The sequence below is a fragment of the Vicugna pacos genome, chromosome 18 (assembly GCF_048564905.1).
Source record: "Vicugna pacos chromosome 18, VicPac4, whole genome shotgun sequence".
NCBI classification, from domain to species: domain Eukaryota; kingdom Metazoa; phylum Chordata; class Mammalia; order Artiodactyla; family Camelidae; genus Vicugna; species Vicugna pacos.
The window spans coordinates 13,625,237-13,645,247 of NC_133004.1; the positions used below are offsets into that span (position 1 = coordinate 13,625,237).

At 52.6% G+C, this 20,011-nt stretch overlaps 1 protein-coding gene and 1 non-coding gene across 2 annotated transcripts in view; both read left to right on the forward strand.

Annotated features, from left to right (window-relative positions):
- LOC102543375 (uncharacterized) overlaps positions 1-20,011 on the forward strand; it is a 124,567-nt gene that overhangs the window by 10,704 nt on the left and 93,852 nt on the right. The window contains 8 exon segments of the mRNA XM_072942128.1: positions 77-211; positions 864-1,044; positions 4,037-4,167; positions 10,638-10,741; positions 12,845-13,010; positions 16,934-17,119; positions 17,200-17,352; positions 18,920-19,064. Coding sequence (XP_072798229.1) covers positions 77-211; positions 864-1,044; positions 4,037-4,167; positions 10,638-10,741; positions 12,845-13,010; positions 16,934-17,119; positions 17,200-17,352; positions 18,920-19,064 — 1,201 coding nt within the window.
- TRNAS-ACU (transfer RNA serine (anticodon ACU)) lies at positions 10,179-10,251 on the forward strand. The gene has a single exon. It is a non-coding gene; the product is annotated as a tRNA-Ser (tRNA).

Below are 20,011 nucleotides of genomic sequence, written 5' to 3' on the forward strand. Positions count from 1 at the left end.
GTGAGGTCTGAGCCTGGGTGGGGTTGGTGGTGGAGTGAGAGGGGAGCAGGACGCTGATTGGGCCCCGCTTGCCCAGGAGGATATCCTGGGCAGGTGTCCCACCACATACCAGCAACGCGGAACCAGGCTGCGCAAGACCAAGGACCTGGCGCGATGCTCCCTGCGCAGGGCGCGCTCCTCCCTGCGCTCCCAGACTCTGCCCTCCGCGGAGGTGAGTGCTAGGCGGGCGCCCTCCCCATCCTGTGTCCTCAACGGCCTTCCTTCCCCTCCTCTCTCCTTAGTCCCTCCCTTGTCTCTTTCCTCTCTGCACCCCTCCCCTCCTCCGCTTCTCTGCTCCTGGGCCTGCGCCCAGCTTCCCTCCCGCTGCTTCTCCCCTTTCCCTTCCCCCCACTTCCTCCTCTCTCTCCCCAACTCCTCTCCCTTCCCCTCCTCTCTCTCCCCTCTCTTCTCTCTTCTCTCCTCCCTCCTCCCCTCCTGTCCTTAGCTCCCTGCAGATGGAAGTGTTGTGTAAATAGTAAGCATCTGAGCAAGGATAAGAGATGATCATTGTCAACATTAACAGTGTTAAACAAAGTCCCAGCATCTAGAGGCTGATGGGGGACCAAGGGGTCTCTGGTCATATTTTCCAACGGAGATTCTGTGGTTGGTCTCCTTGGGTTACTGTTTCCTACACTTTCCTGCTTCCTTCGGCCTTTCTCCTTCCTCCTCCTTCTATGCAGAGGGAGGTCCTGAAGCTCCGCTCTAGCCCCCAGTGAGTTGCCCCCAGCCTTGGCCCTTGCTGCCAGTATCAGGGGCCCCAAGGGGTTTCTGTCACAGCCGAGGCCTAGCCTGAGCCGTCACCTCTTCCCCACATCGTCCTGCAGCCGGGCCTGGCCTCCCACCTGACCTGCCTCCAGAGTTTCCAGGCCGACGTGCTGAGGGAGGCGTCCTGCGTGGAGCTGGACACCGTGGGGCCCCTCTCCCAGGAGGCCAGTGCCGTGCAGATGCGGACCCTTTCCTCGCTCACCCTGCTGCATGAGATGCCCCTGGATTCAGCTGTCACAGGTGACCGAGGGTGGGCACAGGACCCTTAGGGGAGCCTCATAGCCTCGTCTGGCCAGAGGAGCTCAAGCAGGCCTAGGTTCCTTTGGTCTGTCCCCGTCTGGATATCCTTGAACTATTTCTGAGAATGGCCATTGTCAGGAGAGTCAGCCTCTTTTTCTAGAAGTTTCTCTGAACGTTTCTGCTGCCTCACATGGCTCAGGCTTGGTCTTAGCCTCCTCCCTGGGTTGTCTTGAGTGGAGATGGAACCTTCTGGTTTTCAGTTTTTGTGGGATAATCCCCCTTACATCTGATGACCTCTCAGCCTGACCATTTTGGGGGAGGGGGGCTGACTGAGGTTACCCAATTTTCTGGAAAGTTCCTGCCAACACATAGCATCCCCTGGAGCTTAGTTCCCTCCTATGAGTTTTTGCATAGTAGGAAACAAGCAAGGCATGCGTCTGAGGTAGAGATCTTTGTTTGTGTGTGTGTGGGTGTGTGATGGAAAAATGGCTATTTCCCTGAATAATGAAATAAGGATGGTTAATTCTTACTGCTGACTATTTGGAAGGATTTACTGTGGGCCAGTAGCTGTGCTGAATGCTTTATTATTTAGTTTAATTCTCATCATGACCCTATTAGGAAGTTACTGTTATTATTATGTTACCGAATCCAAACTCGTTCTGCTCGCCACACTGACAGGCCAATAAATCAGGTGACAGGTGTTGGGGCAAGGAATAATGACTTTATTCAGAGAGCCAGCAGACCGAGAGGATGGCAGACTAATGTCTTGGAGAACCATCCTACTCAAATCAGAATTCAGGCTCCTTTTATACTTAAAAAGGGGAGGAGGTGTGGTTGGTTGGTGCAAACTTCTTGGTGTAGGAATTCTTTGATCTTGTAGCTGTCCATGTGGGTCAGGTCATGGTGCCTCTGTAAAACCTCTAATAAAACAAATGTTATTTTCTATTTTGCAACTTACCATCTTTATATAAGTGCTTAAAGGTCGGAACCTTGAGAATAGGCTCTCCTGTCTATTTCACGCTAAAGGCAACAATATTCTTTTACAAAAGGTGCAGAGCTAGCAAGACAAAGCCTAGAAAACAGGGCACAGGGGTAAAGCGCCAAAGGAACAGATCTAATGTGGAGTCAGATTTGTTCTTTTCTGTTACAATTAGTTATCTTTTTCACCAAAGGAAACTGTGGCTCCAAGAAATATAATGACTTGTCTGAAGACAGTTAATGAGAGGGAGAGCTGGGACTTACACCTGTGCAGTCTTTTCTGCAGCCCTGGCTGGTAGTCATGTTTGTCTTGGAGGACAGACTCACTGCTCCACCCGAGGGAGAACCCAGCCTGGGGGTGTGGAAGCGCTGGGGCTTCCCAGCATTCCTTCCAGCTCCTTGGAACACAGGCTGAGCTCCCGGGCTGACCTGCCCACTGAGCCTCCCTTCAGGCACAGATACTAGGAGAGACTGGGGCATCTAGTGTCAGGACCTGGTGGTTCCCCACTGAGTTGAGTGAGCTTTTCATTTTCTTTTTAAATAGCTGTAATTGAGATGTAATTCACATACAGTGCAGTGCATCCGTTTCAGGTGAACAATTCAGTGACTTCTAGGATAGTCAGAGTTGTGCATCTGTTGTCACAATCAACTTTACGACATTTTCATCACTCCAAAAAGAAACCTTACACCCATTTGCCATCACCTCCTGTTCCCCCAGCCTCTGGAAACTACTGATCTACTTTCTGCCTCTATAGATTTGCCGGTTCTGGACAGTTCATGTAAATAGAATCACACAGTGTGTGACCTTTTATGTCTGGCTTCTTTCACTTCCCATAATTTTGTCAAAGTTCATCTCTGTTGTAGCATGTGTCAGAACTTCTTTTTTTTTTAAATTTCTATAGAAGTATAGTTGACTTCCAATGTTGTGTTAGTTTCAGGTGTGTGGCAAAGTGATTCAGTTATACGTATACGTATATATTCTTTTCAGATCCTTTTCCATTGTTGGTTATTATAAGATATTGAATATAATTCCCTGAGTTACAGTAGGTCCTTGTTGTTTATCCCTTTTATATATAGTAGTGTGTATGTGTTAACCCCAAACTCCTAATTTATCCCTCCTCCCAGCCCTTTCCCCTTTGGGAACCATAGTTTGTTTTCTGTGTCTTTGGATCTATTTCCGGTTTGTAAGTAAAGGACTTCATTTCTTTTTATTGCTGATTAATCTTCCATTGTGTAGGTGAGGTTTTCATGATTTCTCTGTCAATCCCAAGAGGACTTTGGCCATGGTTATTTGGCCATCCCTTACTGATGAGTACTGTCAACTGAAATAAAATCACACAGTGTGAGAGTTGTGGGTTAAGCTTTATTTGGGGCAAAATGAGGACTATAGCCCGGGAGACAGCATCGCAGAAAGCTCTGAGAAACTGCTCCAAAGAGGCAGGGGGAGGACTCAGTATTATAAATGACTTCAGTGAAGGGAGGACGTGCAGTCAAGAACACGTTTAGGCAGAGGCCTGCTGCTAGTCACGAGGAGCAGATGTCACCGTTAATGATTTTAGTGCTTTTCTAGATATGAGGAGACGCAAGAATTGGGATCATAAAAATCTTTTCATGAAAATATTTAACTATCTGAAGGCCCGTTCAGCCAGTTTTCCCAGAGCACAGAGCCCCCTCATTCCTGATCTCCATCCTGAACTCCTTTCAGGGAGTGTTGGAGATCAGCGGCTGCAGTGGCTCATGAATTAATCCAAGCAGAGTTGGATGGCAAGGGCAAACATGATCCAATCCTTGTAGAGGCAGATGGCAAGTGCCAGTTTTTAGTTAGCATACATAGGTTGTTTCCTGTCTTTTGCTGTTAGCAGTAACACTGCTATGATTTTCCTTGGGCAGGTCCCCCTCCCCTGTTACCCAAAACATACTGATGGAAGCATTGGCAGGGTGTTGGGGTGGCCCTCGGGGATCCTTCTACTCACTGTGACATGTGGTTGTCCCTGTCTAGCACTTCCCATCTCAGACCCAGATGATGGAGACTTAACCCTGAGCAGCCTGTTGTACGAATGGGAGGAGACATTGTCCCAGGCTACGGTGGCCACAGTGGCTGCATCAGTGAGGAAGCTGTGCCTGGCTCAGACCACAAGCTTTGAGGTAAGTGGCTTCTCCAGCCCTGGGCCAGGATCTGCCCAGGACCTGGGTCCCTGGGACACCGTCCTCTTCCTGTCAGATTCTTTATGGTCTACTCTCTCAGGTGTTCAGTATCAGGGCTGCTGTGTACAGTTGGGCAGGTTGTACACTGCACAACTGTGCCTAGTTGTGAAAGCAAAGAAGGGGAAGAAATCTGGCTGGTGTGTGACCCACTGCAGGTTGGAGGTGAGCCTGGGGGAGACCTTTTTCTCATCTGTCTGTCTATGGGCAAACAGTCCTGTTGGGCCCCCAGTCTAACGCTCTGAACCTGCCCTGTCCTGGAGATCTCTCAGGAAATCTCTAGCTGTACCCAAGCCTCAGCGTTGACAACTTTCCACCAAGTCAAAAAACACACGGGCCAGGCCTTCCCTGGGATGCTCAACTGTTTAGAGTCAAGGGGAAGACACCATGGGGAGGTCTCATGGCTCGGAGAGGTTCAGAAGGCTCTGAGACATCTGGCTGGTTTCCTGCTCTGTGACTGAGGACTGTGGTTCTGAGAGTGCCAAGGCTGGGCTGTTATGTGCTTCTCCCTGCCTGTTTTGTCCTGAGACCAAGCCCTCCACTTGTGTGTAAGAGGAGCGCCCAGGAGGAAGTCTTAGCACCCTCCCTAGGGAAAGAAAATGATGCACTGGGGCCCCGCGTGGAGCCTGCCTCCCCACATTGCCCTCCTGGTAGGACCTTCCACGTTCATAGGAACGATGTTCCCATCGGCAGCACCCAGGGTGGTTGGTTTGCCCAATGTGTGAACAGTTGGCCCTTATGATAATGAGACACAGACAGTCCCTGCTTTCCTGGAGCATAAAATCCAGCCTAGGGGAGACGGGTGATAATCACGGCACATGGAGGAGGGTTTTAGCTGGATGAGCGAGGTGAGGAGAACAGAGCAGGGATGTGGCTGAGTGGACGCCTTAGACCAGGGGCCTAGCAGGAGACGCTTCAACTGAGACCTGGGGTGGTCCCTTGAGCATCTAGGGGAGGAGTGAGCCAAAGTCCCGAGTCTGAACCTCATGGGTATGTTTGGGGAGCAGGCAGCCCAGCCAGGCTGGAGCTAGACACCGAGGACCAGTGGGGCCAGCCCCTACAGGGCCTCATAATCCCTTCCAGAACATCCTTGCCACATAGCAATCTTTTATGTACCATCCCTGCCGTCCACAGCTCAGGGCTGGATGGCACCAGTGGCATTTTGGGGACTTTCACCGCATCCACTATTTCTGCCCATCTCAGCGTTGCTCCTGACTTCAGTGTGAGAACTGTGGCATTTCCCAGAAGGCATTAAAGATGCTGGGGCTTTTGGGACTGAAGCCCCAGGAACTGGGGGCCGAGGAGAGAAGAATGGGGTGTCTTTGCTTTAATCCCACAACAGCCTGGGAGGGCTCCAAATATACTTGTTTGTTTATTTGGGATGCTGCAGATTTATAAATACCTGTTTCACTGGCTGCTTTCATAGGACCAAGGACTTAGGGGCTGTTATGTGCCCAGCTGGACAGAAATAGATTGTTCCAGGTGTGGACAATGCTGGGCAGCAGCCCCGGTTCTCGGCATGGTAACAGGTGTTGCCAGGTGTGCCAGGTGCCCCCCTACCATCTGGAAGCTCTGTTTTCCCGGCAGCACTTGGGAAAGGGGGCTTCTCAGATACACAGATACCCAGACCGCAACCCTCCATATTCTGGCCTGGCAGGTCTGTGCCGAGAACAGGCATCTGGGTGCAAAGCTTTGTGTTTCTCACGCAGAGTCAGTGGAGAAGGATGTTGAGAGGCCAGTGCCCATCCAGCCGCAGCCTCAGATCCGGGAGTGCCTTTAGTGCTGGAAGTGCCTCCCTTTGGAATTCTCAGCACCGGAGGCCCTTGCGGGTGGCGCTGCCTGTGTGAGGCAAAGCATTTTGTTCAGAAACTTGGAGAGAATGGGCGGGAGGCATCCTGACTGGGGTAGTCAGTCAGCCTCGGTCCCTTGGGGGGCTGGGCTGGAATGGCACAGACCCTTGTGTCCTACTCGACTGCAGGAAACAGAGATGGGTGCACAGTGCACCCGGGGTCCTGAGCCCCCCAGGGGGCTGGGGAGACGAGTAGAGCAGAGAATAGGGGTAAAGAGGGCAGAGTGGGGGTAGCATGGGATACATTTAAAATGATGGATGCCTGGAAAGAACTCACCGGGGAGGTGATGCTGAGTAAAGCTCTGAAGGAGGTGAGGAGTGAGGCGTGTGGGTTTGGGTGGGGAGGCCCAGGCAGAGGGGAGGCCCAGCACATGCTGCAGGGCAGGAGCTGCACCGTGAGTTTGAGCACGACTTTGAGTGACAAGGAGGCCCATGTGACTGGAGGAGACTGGGGAGGGTGAGGGGACAGGGTCACTCCCTTAGTGGAGCACACAGGTCACTTTTGCTCAGGATAAATGGGGAGCCTTGGTGGGTGTTGTGCAGAGGAGGGAGCTTGCCCTCCGAGGTACATTACAGCGCTCACCTTCTGGCTGAGGGTGGAGCATAGACTGAGGACCGGGTGGGATGCTAGGAACCCAGTTAAGAGGCTGTTACGGTAATGCAGATAGGAGATGGAGGCTTGGTCTCGGGAGGTCACAGAGGGGTGGGGAGAAGGTCAGATTCAGATATACATTGAAAAAAATATATAAAACACATTGAATATGTATATAATATATTGATTTTGTAATATATTGAATATGTATATTGGGTGTATCTATTGATTCTCTGAGTATACATATAATATATATTGAACATAGAATGTATGTGTATATCAAATGCATATTGAACACACACACGTACACACATACATTGTTCATTTTGTGCACATATAGCAGAGGCATGCCTGCAGCTGGCTTCACTGTTTCTGTGACTAGGAGCCAAGGCCCTAGCTCACTGCTCTCTCAAATTTTTGATCTTGTGGGCTTTGCTCAGGGAGCCCCATGGGAGTCAGAGAGCAGCCCAAAGGAAAGGGCTGACGGCCTGGTGAGGTGGCGCTCCAAGCCACTGGCCAGTGGGTGACAGAGCCGGCTGTTAACCCAGGCTGGCCGGCTGGCCCACAGCAGAGATTGCCACCCTGGCGCTCCTGGGGCCACCCCAGACACTGTCGGATGCTCAGCAGCACCCCTGGCCTCTCCCCACCAGATGCCGGCATCATCCCCACCCCAGCCGTGACAACTCAAAGTGTCTCCAGATATTGCCAGAGTCCTCTGGAGGGCACGGTCACCCCCGTTGAGAACCACTGCTCTCCAGCCTGTGTTCTAACTGTGGCGCTGCCGGACCTCACGAAATGCCAGGAAGCTGCAGGCCAGGCCCTCTTCCTCCCACCTGGTCCCCATAGCCCCCACCGTCTGGTCCCCTGACCGGGCATTTCCCCTGGCAGAGGTGGCTCAGGGCCAGGCATGCCCTCCCGGAGACTGGCAGTGCCAGCCCCAGAGGGCGCCGGGCGGCTGTCCTGTACTTAGAGCACTAACAGGGAAGTGGATTGTTCCACCGGGGAGGTCCCCTGGGCGGGGGGTGAATTGCTGAGGACCTTTTTCCTGAAAATGGCTTTTCAGGAATGCCTGAGTGCACATCCAGCAGCAGCTCGGCCCCCCGGGAGGGCTGAGGGCCTGCCAGTTACCGGGGACACCGACCCGTGGGCTTCAGCTGGGAATGCCTTCGCCCCTCCCCATTGTTGGTGGGCAGGAGACAAGATTGGTTTTTTCAGCCAGGAAACAAAAACCAAGATTCAGCATTCAATAGACAGCAAATTCCCCAGCCTGACCCTCCACAGACAGGCCCTGGTGTTTCAACGAGGGGGGCAGTGGGGTGGGATGGCCAAGAGCCTGACGGAATGATGGAGGAGACAGAGAGAGGCAGGCGGGTCGGCTCCCCCGGCTACCAGGGAGGGTGCCTGGGGGAGGGCACGGCTCATGACCACCATCTGGGCTGCTCAGAATAGAACACCCAAGTCACAGCCAAGCACATTAGGGACGGTGTGGACAGTGGCGTGCCAGAGCTGGCTTGCACCGACTTGCCAGAGCTGATGGTTAAATTTCCAGGAGTCCTGCAGGCTGGTTGTTAAACAGACATTACTAAAGATTAAATTAGACTGACTCACAATGAAAATGAATCATACTAGAAACAAAGGGGATGAGCACTCAAAATCGTCACTACCTGGTCATTTTACTACACTGTTGTCTTCGCCCTGGAGGTCGTCTGCATGTCCCCTAGGGTGGAAATATGACAGATGTTGTGCTTCTGCGCAGCAATTCCCACATCTGCGTTCAGTGAGAGCTCTTGGGCGGCTGGAGACCGGCCGCAGTGCGAGTAATCATGCCACGGAGACTGGCAAACGCTGCAAATCAGGAATTCTTTTTTTTCTTCATGGCCTGAAGTGTAGGACCCTGGTTAAGGGTGTGGGTTCTGGTCTCGACTCTGCCACTTAGCTGTGTGGCCGCTGACACCTGACTTCATGCCCTCTGTCAAGTGGGGATAATGCCAGCCCCTCTTCATAGGGTGTGGTGAATGTCACATGAGATGGTGCCTGTAAAGCGCCTAAAGCAGTGCCTGGCACCCAGTCGAGGCTCCACACAAAGTCACCACTGTTGTTATAGTTACTGTTACCATTGTGCGTGGCTGCTGTTAATGGCGATGATAGTGACAGGCTCCTCACCCAGGAGGCAGGAGCCCTGACCTTCCTCCATCCCGAGAGCCTCTCGGGATGAGCTGCCCTGATCCCTCCCGCTGTGCCTGGCTGGGGAAAGCTAGTCCTGAAGCCAACACTTGTGGCCTGAGGCCTCCCAGAGCAGGAGGTGTGCTCCTGGGCAGATGCCTGGCTCTCCCCAGGCGGGAGGATGCCCGGCCAGGCCCAGCTGCTGCACACTTGCTGGAGATCTTAAAAGCACGTGTGTTCCAAGTCTAGGGAATCACGGATGATGCCAGGTAAAGGCAGCCACTAGCTGGAGGGAAATGTGGCTGAGTCCTTCCGGAAGGTGGGTAGTTGCCTCAAACTGGGATGGCTGAAAGTCTTTGAGGCCGGCGGTGGTCAGGGCCACTGTGATGGTGGCAGTGAGTCCATACAGGGGGCTGGCTTGTGTGTCCTGCACGAGGAAGTAAAGGCAGAATTAAGGATCCCTATCTGCTCCACTGGCAGAAGGCACACGATAGGGATACTGCCCAAACCCTGGGAACAGACTTGCTGGAGGGTAGGATGGGTGAGCCATGCTGGCTGGTTGAGGGGCCTGTTTCACACTTACGTCTTGCTGAGGTCAAGCTGTGTGCCCAGAGACTCGGTCCCAGCTCCTTTGAGCCAAGGAGGCCGGAGATGAGGCAAGCCCCTCCCAGCCTCACTGGACCCCTGGATGGGGGGTGAGTGGTGGAGGGGAGCTTGGGGGCTGCCAGTAGGGAGCCAGGACCTTGTCACTCTTTCTGTGATTCTGGGTTCAGGCCAAGGCAGTGAGTCTGAGACTGAAGAGGCCCTAGGAAGGGAAGGCAGGGCATGTGGCCTGCATCTCAAAACAGCTATCTCCTGAAACCCGAGAGGTACAGGCTCTGAATAGAGTCCTTTATTTCCTTGTGAGTTTTTGGACACTGGGTGACTGTGCTGGTCAGATTTGCAGACCAGGGGCCAACCTCTGTTCAGTAGCTGTCACTGTTACTAATTCTAAAAAGCATTTACATATTTTTTTCATTAAAAAATACCAGAAAAGACTGCCACCTCACTGGCTTTGTGAAATGTGCTTACTCATCATAATAGCCAAATTACAACCACAGTGAGTATGTACTGAGCTTTTATTAGAGTGTGAAGCCCACAAATGCAGATACCATGTCTCTTTTCACCCCCATGTCCCTAGCCCCAGTGCATGCCTAGCACACAGTAGGTACCTGATAAAAGCTTGTTAAAGAATAAAAATGGGCCAGCCTGTGTGCCAGGGGCTTGGGATTCAGTGGAAAGAAGCCCCGAACGAGCAGCCTCTTCTCTTTGGGTCTAAGACACAGTAGGTAGGAGATACCAGCACTGGGAGGAGGGTATAGCTCAGTGGTAGAGCGCGTGCTTACTACCCATGAGCTCCTGGGTTCAATCCCCAGTACCTCCGTTAAAAAGAAAATAAACCTAATTACCACCCCACCAGAAAAACAAAAACAAAAAAACCCCCAAACCCCACATCCTGTTTAAGAAAAAAATTCTGTGCAATGATGGACTTCCTCAAACATGTTTCTGTTATATCTGAAAAACTTCAGCCGAAGTTTAAATAGCTGGCAAGAGTGAAAATCTGACATACTGTAAGTATAGATATTTTGAAATAAAAGGGTGGCTGATGGGCTGGAAACTATAGTGTTTAATAGCCACCATTATCCATTAAAAAAAAAGATACTAGCGCTATTCCCACCTTCTCTGCAGGGGTGTCTGGAGGTGGGGATGGGGGTGGATGAGGTGACCCCTGGGGGTCGGGCCTCTCCCACTGTCCCCTCGGCTTTCCAGGCTGCAGAGCTGTTCCTGTCACTGGTGTCTGAGCTCCGGGGCCTCTCCGCGGTCGAACTGATGGAACTCTGGGGACATTCTTTTTTTAGATGCCGAGACAACTGGTAAGGGCCTCTCCTTGGGCCTGGGGGCTGTGTCAGGAGCTGGCTGGGGGTCCTGGTGGGGCCGGGTCATCCTGATGCTCTCCCAGGTCCCCATTGAGGGATGGATGGCGACGTTTCATCTCATCCCTGTGGTACTGACTTGTCCTCCAGCCTGAGGGATGTCGGCCAAGAGGGCGATTAAGTGGGGAGCTTGGAGGTTCCCACGGGGCGGCGTGAGGAGCCTGGAAGCTGAAGTGGCTGGTGGGATAAAGACAGGCATTGTTCCCTCCCCACACAGGGACCCTCTTGCTGAGCGCTGGAATTAGCATTCCAATACGCCTTGGGTACCCTTCTGCTGCGGGTGTGGGGGGCGGAGCTGGGCAGGGCTGGGATCCCACCTTGGACCCTGCTGATGTGGGGCCAGCAAAGGCTGTAGAGAGACCCCCAAGTGTGGAGGGGAAACTCTGAGGACTAACTCCACGGGCTGAGGACTGTGCAGGGGAAGGCTCTGGGCTCTGTCCCCATGTCTAGCTGTTCATCAGGCCCCTGGGTTACAGATTTCAAGCCTGTGAGTTTTTCAAAGGCTCTCAAAAAGATTTTGAGGCCTGAAAGAATTTTATCGATTCTGAAATATGAGAGAACCACTCCCCTCCCCCAAATTCACATTACCAAATGTCTAACGGAATGACTACAAAACTTAGTAGCTATTAATGCACAGATTCCTTTCAAACCTTTTATCTGTATTCACTCATTTAATCCTCACAATGATCCCATGAGGTAAGTAAATTTATTATTCCTATGTTAACAGCTGTGGAAGGAAACCAAGGCCCAGAGCAGTTAGGAGACTTGCCCAAAGTCACACAGCAGAGTTGAGATTTGAACCCAGGTGGTCTGTGCTTCTCCATCCAATCCTTATGGGCTTGAAGATAGGTGATATTTGACTTGGGCCCATTTTAATTGTCTTTGGTATAGGGAGGGGCCCTCCTTTTCTTCATATGGAGCTGCCTGTTCCCCTGGTGACATACCCTGCTTGTCACTCAGGATTTTCCCACAAGCTTTTATGTCTCAGTTGTCTACCTAGATATCAGGAGTCAAGGAGACAGGAGACCATCCCTAAACCTAGAAGTTTCCAAGAGGACTGATACTCTTGAGAGAATTCTCTTTTCCTCACCACCTCCTCCATTTCTGCCCAGAGCCTGCTTCCCCAGGGTCCAAGTCTATAAGGAAAAAAGAGGAAATACAGGGTGAGAGATGGGAAAGGCAGGTAGGGCATTCCTCAGGCAAAGTAGCCTGAGGGATCACAGTCATCTTGGGACAGGTCCAGTCATCAGCATTCCCATTTTACAGATGAGCATATTGAGGCCAGAGACTGTTTATGGGCAGATGGTATGTGTGGAGCAGGGGATGCCTGGTCCTCTGTGGCCATGGGTGTCACTCATCGGGGTTGATGGGGTGGGGGTGACTAATCCACCCCCCACCCCATGTGCCCTGTTGCCTCGTGTGGCCCCCAGCTCTGGGAACCTCTCATTTCTACTGTGACCCAGGGACCCATCCTGGTTCAGTCCTCATTTCCCTGCTTAGATCCACCATTGGACAAATGTTGAAAACCTTTCCTGAGCTTCTCAACCCTTCTGTTATCAATCAATCAAATAAATAAATAAATAAATAAATAAATAAATAAATAAATAAATAAATAAAATAATCCTGACGTTGGACTGAAAGCGTTAGAGGTTTAATTGGGGGCAGCCTGCCAGTTGCTGGTTCCTGTGTTACACAAGGGGTCTCACCCTACGCAGTGACTATGGTTGGTCTCGGGAGAGCACTGGGCAGGCACTATGTTGCCCCAAAGTGCTGTGCCTCCTGGGGGAGCAGAACTGCCAGGGTTTAGACTGCGCTGCTGGTGTCCGCATAGGCCCTAAGAGCACCGGCCCCGGGCCAGGCTGCCTGGGGCCCAGGCCCAGCTCGGCCCCTTCCGGAGTGTGTGATCCTGGACACGTCCCTGCTGTGCCTCTCTGAGCCTCCGTTGCTCTCAGATGACCTGTGGCTACTCGAGAGGAGTCTTGGAAGGCGCCTGGGGTGTGTGGCTCACCATCGTGAGGTTCCTTGGGTCTCTCTCCATCTCAGGCAACCGCTGGTGGATGCCCTGCCCTCCTGTGGCACCGAAGCCTGCGTGGGACTCATGGCAGAGCTCATCGTATCTGGGGAGGTGGAGGCTGAGGAGACAGAGGCGTGGCTCTGGTCGCTGGCTTTCCTCCCGCAGCCCACAGATGCCATGGTCCAAGTGCTGCTGGTGAGCTCCTGTGCCCCGCCCTGGCCCCGTGTTGTCTCTCCCCTGCTCGACTACTGATTGGATGCAATGGGGAGTTGGGGGAGGGACCTGGTCTCCTCCCAGCTTTGTTCCAGTGCCTCAAGGGACCAGAGCTCATGGTCTAGTAGTGACATTCTGACCACAGGGATGCTAGTGCCAGGCAGGGCCTGCCAGGTCTCAGCTGGTGCTGGGCAGGGCCAGGCTCCCTTTTCCTTCTTTCCTTTCTCTTGCTCCTTTGTTCAGCATGCAGGCGGTAGCTGAAAGGGCAGACTCTGGTTCTCCATCTCCCCGCTTCAGTTCCCAGCCCTGTCCCATACCAGCATGACCTCTGGCAAGGTGTTTCCCTGTCCTGTACCTCGGTTCCCATCTGTGCAGTGGGGGTCATTTGTAGGGTGAGCGTGCGGACTGACAGCCGTTATGACATGGGCCAAGTGTGATGCACGCGGCTGGTGTCGCTGCTCTGACCACTTGTCAAGGACACGCTGTAAGCAGAGCAGGACCTGCCCTCACCTGCCTCCCTCAGGATCTGGTCCCGCTAGACCAGGGCTTGCACTGCTCTGGCCTGTATTTGCTTGTTCTCTCGTCCAGTCACAAGGGTGCTTGTGTGCTGTGCTGGGCATGTGCCGGGATGTGGGCTTGCTGTGTGCAGCCTAAAGGGTGAGGGCAGGAGGGAGGAAAAGAGGGAGGGGGAGACAAGAGGGGAAGGAGGGAGGAAGGCAAGAGATTATTTTCATGCACTTTTAACTTTAGAGTAATTTTAAACTGACAGAAAAGTTGCAAAGATAGTGCAAAGAGTTCCTGCATACCCCTCACCGCTCCCCCATTAATAACTTCTTATGTCACCAGAAAGTATTTGTCACAACTGAGAAACTGACATTGGTACCTTACAATTAACCAAAATAAGCTGTTCAGATCCCACTGTTTTTCCCACTAATGTCTTTGTCTTTTCCAGCGTCCCACCCAGAGTCCCACATTGCAGTTAGAGGGTGTGTATTTTTAATTACGTTTAAAATGATACATTCAGGAGATTGTACTACTCCGAAGTATCCAGTTTGATGTTTTTATACTCGTGTTCACCTGTGTAACCACCCGCAGAACATGATGTAGACATTTCTGGCTCTCAGAAGGCACCCCTGTGCCCCTTCTAGTTGGCGACCCCAACTAGAAGGCCATCGCTAGGTTTTGCTTGTGTTTGACATTCATACCCTGGGCTCGTGTGCGTCTAGAGTCTGGCTTCTTTCTCCCACGTTCTCTGCGAGACTTGTCTATGCCGCGTGTGCGTGTGTGTGTTAGGACCTTGGTCTGGTCCATTGCTGGACTATATTCTCTTAATGGTGTCTTTTGATGCGCAGAAGTTCTTCGTTTTGGTGAAGTCCAGCTTGGCAGTCTTTTCCGGGAAGCGCTTCACCTCCCCAAGGTCATGGTGCTTCCTGTGTTTTTTCTACCATCTTGATTGTTTGACCTTTCAGGGAGTGTTGGTCTGGAGATGAAGAACTGGGTTTGGGGCAGGATGAATGAGCATTAAGGTCACTTTGGAAAAGTGAAATCTGTCGAATGAGGGTCACAGGCTTGAGGATAATTTTATCTCTCCACCTTTAAAAATAAAAAAAAAGAGAAAGGGAACATTTTGAACATTTTTAATTAAAGTGTAACCAAACCTTTTTAAGCAAGAGGTTTTGGCATTCACATCTGGTGTTCTGATTCTTGTGGAATCCAAGGCGGCTGGCAGTTCTGGGCAGCACCCCAGGGGAGCCAGCGAATGAACAGGGTTGTTACTGTTTGGATCCTCCCAGAGCCCAGGCCTCAGGTTGACCCAGCTGTCCTGGCCCTGCGGCTCCCAGCAGGGGCCTGGCTTCCAGGGACCCCAGTGGCTCCAGCCACCCCGCCATCCCCACAGGGCCCTCCTAGGCATCTGGCTCCATCTTCAGGCCCTGGGAGGACCTGATCCTGGCCTGCCTCCTTGCCTGGGGCAGAGTGGGCAGAGGCAAAGACCTCCAGCAGGCAGGAACCCTCCTCCTGTGGGTCCGAGTGGCTTCTCTCCATCTTTTCATAACCCCTGCCCTCCCTGCTGGGCCCTGATTTTCCTCCACTGTACTAAGAAAACAGAGTTTGTTTTCATTTGCCAAATCTGGAATAACAGCGAATGTGCTTTTCCAAGCCACACGTCCCCCCCTCCTTCCACAAAGAAAACACACACACACCGACTCACATAGAGAGACCCTGAGGACGCCCACGTGGGAACAGGTGGGGACATGCACCCACATGTTAAGACATACACACCAAGACTCATACGTGTACCTGGACATGCAGATGCACTCACACAGACATGCTACACATGTGCACGCGCACACACACACACACACATACACACACACAGGGACAAGTGGGGATAGCGACCGACATCTGGACACACACCTCTAGGGTACACTGGGACATGTGTATTCACATACTGGGACCTGCACGTGTACACTCGGAGATGCACCCATATCAGTGCACGTGTGCGCACACACATCAGGCTATGCTCAGGTGTGCGCACACACGCGCACATGCATGGGGACATGCGCACCAGGACACGTGTGTACACTGAGACACGTGCACACCCACACAGGAACACACAAACACCCAGGTGCTAAAACACACATCCCCCGAGATGCACACATGCAGATGCTCGAGCCAGGCACCCTCGCGTGGGCACACTGACCTGGTTAAGACCACGAGTCGCAGGGAAGAACAGAGCCGGTTCAGGGGTTGTATTTCCCTGGGCTGCCAGGCGGTCCCTGCTCTAGTGTGTAGGGATAATAGAGGCCACTCACTCCCTGTTGCCCAGTGCCCAGGCCTGGTTTTCACGAGTGAGCCCGGAACATGTATTTTGAGAAGCAGCAAGTATAAGGGTAATGCCCAGACTGAGAGCCAGACTCTGCAGGGGCAAGTTTTGGCTTCACCTCTTTCTGGCTGGGTGATCTTAGGCCAGTTACTTAACCTCTCTGTGTCTCAGGATCTAAGCAAGTAACATGCGTGCCCTGTTAACAGCAGAGCCTGGTGCATAGGGAGTGCTGCGGAAGTGTTTACTAAATAAAATACATTTTTCTTCTTCCCCTGACTCTGAGGCCTGGAACCAGTGCTCCTCTGTCCTGAGTCCCCTGGGCCCCCCACTTTTGCCGTCCTCTCGGCTGAAGGCTTCTGTAGCCTGGAATGAGAGTGGCTGAGTGTCTGGGTGGAGGTCTGCTGAGCAGCTGAAATGACCCTTATCTGACTTGTCCTGGCCCGAGTTGTGCCACTGTGAGGCCCCTGGGAGAGAGGAGCCTGGTTGAACTGGTCAAGTAGGGCAGTCTGATCCCCAGAGGAGGCCTGGGTCTCCTCCTGCTCCTCGGGGAATCAGACCCCAGGGGCCCCAGCATTGCGTCAGGGTAGGGTGAGGAAAGAGACAGTCTTGACTTTCAGGCAGGTCTCAAGCTGCTTGATAAACACAGCTATTATTAAAAATTACGTGATCCAAGTTTGCAATTCGAGAGATCGTATTAAAACAAAAGTAAGAGATGTTTAATTCCTTATGCTCTCACTACACCATACCACGTCCACGCCTTTGGGCTTCCTTACCTTGCTTGTGTCGTGTGTGGACCTGTCACGGGATATGTGCTTGCTGCTGACTCCCTGTCTCGTCCCAGCTCCCTTGCAGTGACTCAGCTGAAATCAACCAGGGTGGGAGCATTTACACCGTGGAAATTGGCAAGCGCTATACAGATGGGCTCTTATATTTCCTGGGTGGGTAACTGGGCTGGGCAGTGGCTAACTGTTCACCCCAATACTGGCCACGTCCTTCCATTTAGGTTCTTTCAGATTGGACCCAAGGCCACATCCGTAAAAGACAAACTCTCTAATTACTCAGAGCAAATTTCTGTCACCAGCCACTGCTGCAGACCCCGGGGGCCAGCCCAGGCGCCTTCCTGGGCATCTCAGCTCTTGTGCACAACCTCTGTGTGTCTCTGGACGGGCCCTGCGGGCAGCTGCCTGGTGTCAACTCCCTTGTGAAGATCCTGGGAGACGCCTTAGGAGCCGACTGCACCTTCCAGGAGCCCTCGGACACTGAGCAGGTGAGGACAGTCTGCATCCTGGGCATGGCCCCTGTGGAGTGGGCTGGGAGCCTCAAAGCCCCATGGCCATGTTGTTTCAGCTCCAGATCGTGCTCAAGGCCATTGGCAACGCCGGCCTGGCAGCCACAGCTCTCACCCCCAAGCTGAGCGCTTGTGCATCCCTGAGGAGCTGCCCCGCTGAGATCCGGCTGGGGGCCATCCAGGCCTTCCGGAGGGTTCCCTGCTCTGTGGATGTGAGTTCCTACATGTTAGTTCACTGGGGTTGGTGTCAGGTGGGAGTGGGTTTGACGTTGATACACGTCTTCGTTTGCTCATCACCTGTTACTGAGTGCCTTCTGTGTGCTGGGCGCTGGGCTAGGCACTCACGTGAATGGGTGTCCAGGTCTCTGTACTCACAGAGCCGGTGTCTGCTGTGGGTGGCAGGTAGTCATCAAACAAACACACAACTAAGCATATAATTACAAACAGACGCCACGTAAGCCATCCTGTGCTGCAGATCCTCTGGTTCAGGGGTTGGCAAGCTATGGTCCACAGTCTACGCCCAGCTGACTCCCTGTTCTTGTATGTCAAGTTTTGTTGGAACACAGCTGTGCCTGTTCATTTATGTGTGGTCTGGGGCTGCTTTCTTGCTACAACTGCAGAGTATTTGCAAGAGAGACTACATGGCCTGCAAAGCCAACAAAATTTATTACCTTTTCCTTTACAGGAAAAGCTTGCTAACTCTGGACTAGCAGCTCCCCTCTCATTTTGAGTCAAAGCCAGAGCCGTTACAGTGAGCTGTTACAGGGCGCACGTGCCAGGCTCCATGTGAGCTGGCCACTGACCCGCTAGCGCCTCGTGGCTTCATCTCCTACTTTCCTCACCCCCCCAGCCCACTCCTCACCAGCCATGCTGGTCTCCCTGTTGTTTCTCAGACAGAGACGCACGCACGCACACACACACACACCCCACACACACACACACACACACACACACACACACACCTCGTGACTGACTTTGGCCTCAGGCCATTTGCATATGTAGTTCTCCCTTCCTGGAATTTCTTTCCCCTGGATATCCCCAGGCTTCATTCCTTTCCCTCCTGAAGGCCTTTGCTTAGAAATCACTTTAGTGGGAGTGTCCTTGTTGGCTGAATTTACCTGAAATTAAGCCTTTCAGGTCCCGCATGTCTCCTGCTTCCTTATTTTATTTTTCCGTCTTGAGCGTTTATCACCAGCTCACGTGTTCTATATTTCACATACTAGCCTTGTTTACTGTCTCCCTGCACTGAGATGTCAGCTTCGGGTGGACGAGAGCTGGGTTTGTCTTGCCCACGGCTGTCGCCCAGCACGTAGCATCGTGCCGGACACGTGGCAGGTGCTCAGTAATCACCACTGCAGGACTGGCTGGGTGGCTGGCTGCGCTGTGGAGGAAACCAACAGGTGCTGAGGGACAGAGTCACATGGTAGGGGAGGTGGCTTGCTAAGGGAAGGAGGTACCAAGGAATACCTTTAGAGGAAATACGTCCTGTGTGGCAGGCAGGCTGTTTTGTAAATAAAGTTTTATTGGAATGCAACCATGCCCGTTTGCTACCTGTTCTGTATGGAAGTTGACAGGCTCTGGGCTGGGCTGTGAGAGGATGGGAATTAGCAGTGACTGGGGAACCTACCACCTCCTGCAACTGGGCCACAGGTGAGAGTGTCAGGGAGCAGTGGAGACATCGGGAGACCTGGGGCCAGGCAGCAGGGTCACCTGCTGGAGCCAGGGAAGATGTGGGGACATCGAGCTCCTGGGTGATGACTTTCCCTCTGCCCGAGCCAGCGATCCGTGCTCTCCCGCGTGTACCAAAGCCCCGAGGAGGATGCTGAGATCCGCATCAATGCCTACCTGGCCCTGATGAGGTGCCCTGGCGAGGAGCTGTTTGCCCAGGTGCGGCACACCCAGGCAGGAGAGCAGTCCACCCAGGGTGAGCAGCAGCAGGTGGGGTCTGGCCTGGGGGCCACTTGGTGGGTGCAGGGGTTGAGGAACACCCTCTCCCTCCACCCTTCGGGTGTTCTGTTCCCTTCCCTTTCATCTCTTTCCACACCATCAAGACAAGTGAACTTGCATGTTCCCCTCAACCGTGTGGTGGTTGAATAGCCTTGGAGAAGTCACTTCTCTGGTCCTCAGTTTCCTCATCTGTAAAATGGGGTGGAAGTCACTGAGTTCCCTTCTAGCTCTGGCCAGCTCACAGCTCAGGACCTGGAATAGAGACCTGTAAGGAGGAGGGAGAATGTCTATAAATCTCAGATCTCTCTGGGGTCAGAGAGTTGCCTTAAACAGGGAGCCTCTGGTCCTAGTTCCTAAACCCAAAGGTGTAACTTCAAAAAAATAGGTTCAACCAATTTTCAAGAAGTTTTTAAATAATGCACAAGGTGTTGAGAGCCTGGGACCTGACATCCTGGATTCCAGTCCCAGCTCAGCCACTTCCTACGTGTGTGCCTTTGGACGAGTGGCTCAAACTTCCTGAGTCTCCATCTCTACATCAGTGAAATGAGGATAATGACAGTACCTCCCTCACAGGGAGCATAAAATGAGTTAACACAGGAAGATACCGAGAACATCGTAAGTGTTCCGTGCAGAGCTGTTGCTTTTAACGTGATTATCACTACTGCTGTTACTAGTATGTAGCCCAAATTTCAAAGCAGACAGCAAGCTATAGAAGGAAAGTTAAAGTCTTCCTCTTCTCCTGATCCCGAGGTCCCGAAGGCACTGAGTGTCACCAGTTCCCTTGTGTATCCATCCTGTCGGAACGTGTATGCGCATATGAGTGTGGACGTGCATCCTTTTAACAGCAGCAACTCAGGGTCACGTCGTGTGTGCTCTGATGCTGCTGCCTCCGGTGTGTCCGCGAGCTCCTTCCACATCAGGGCA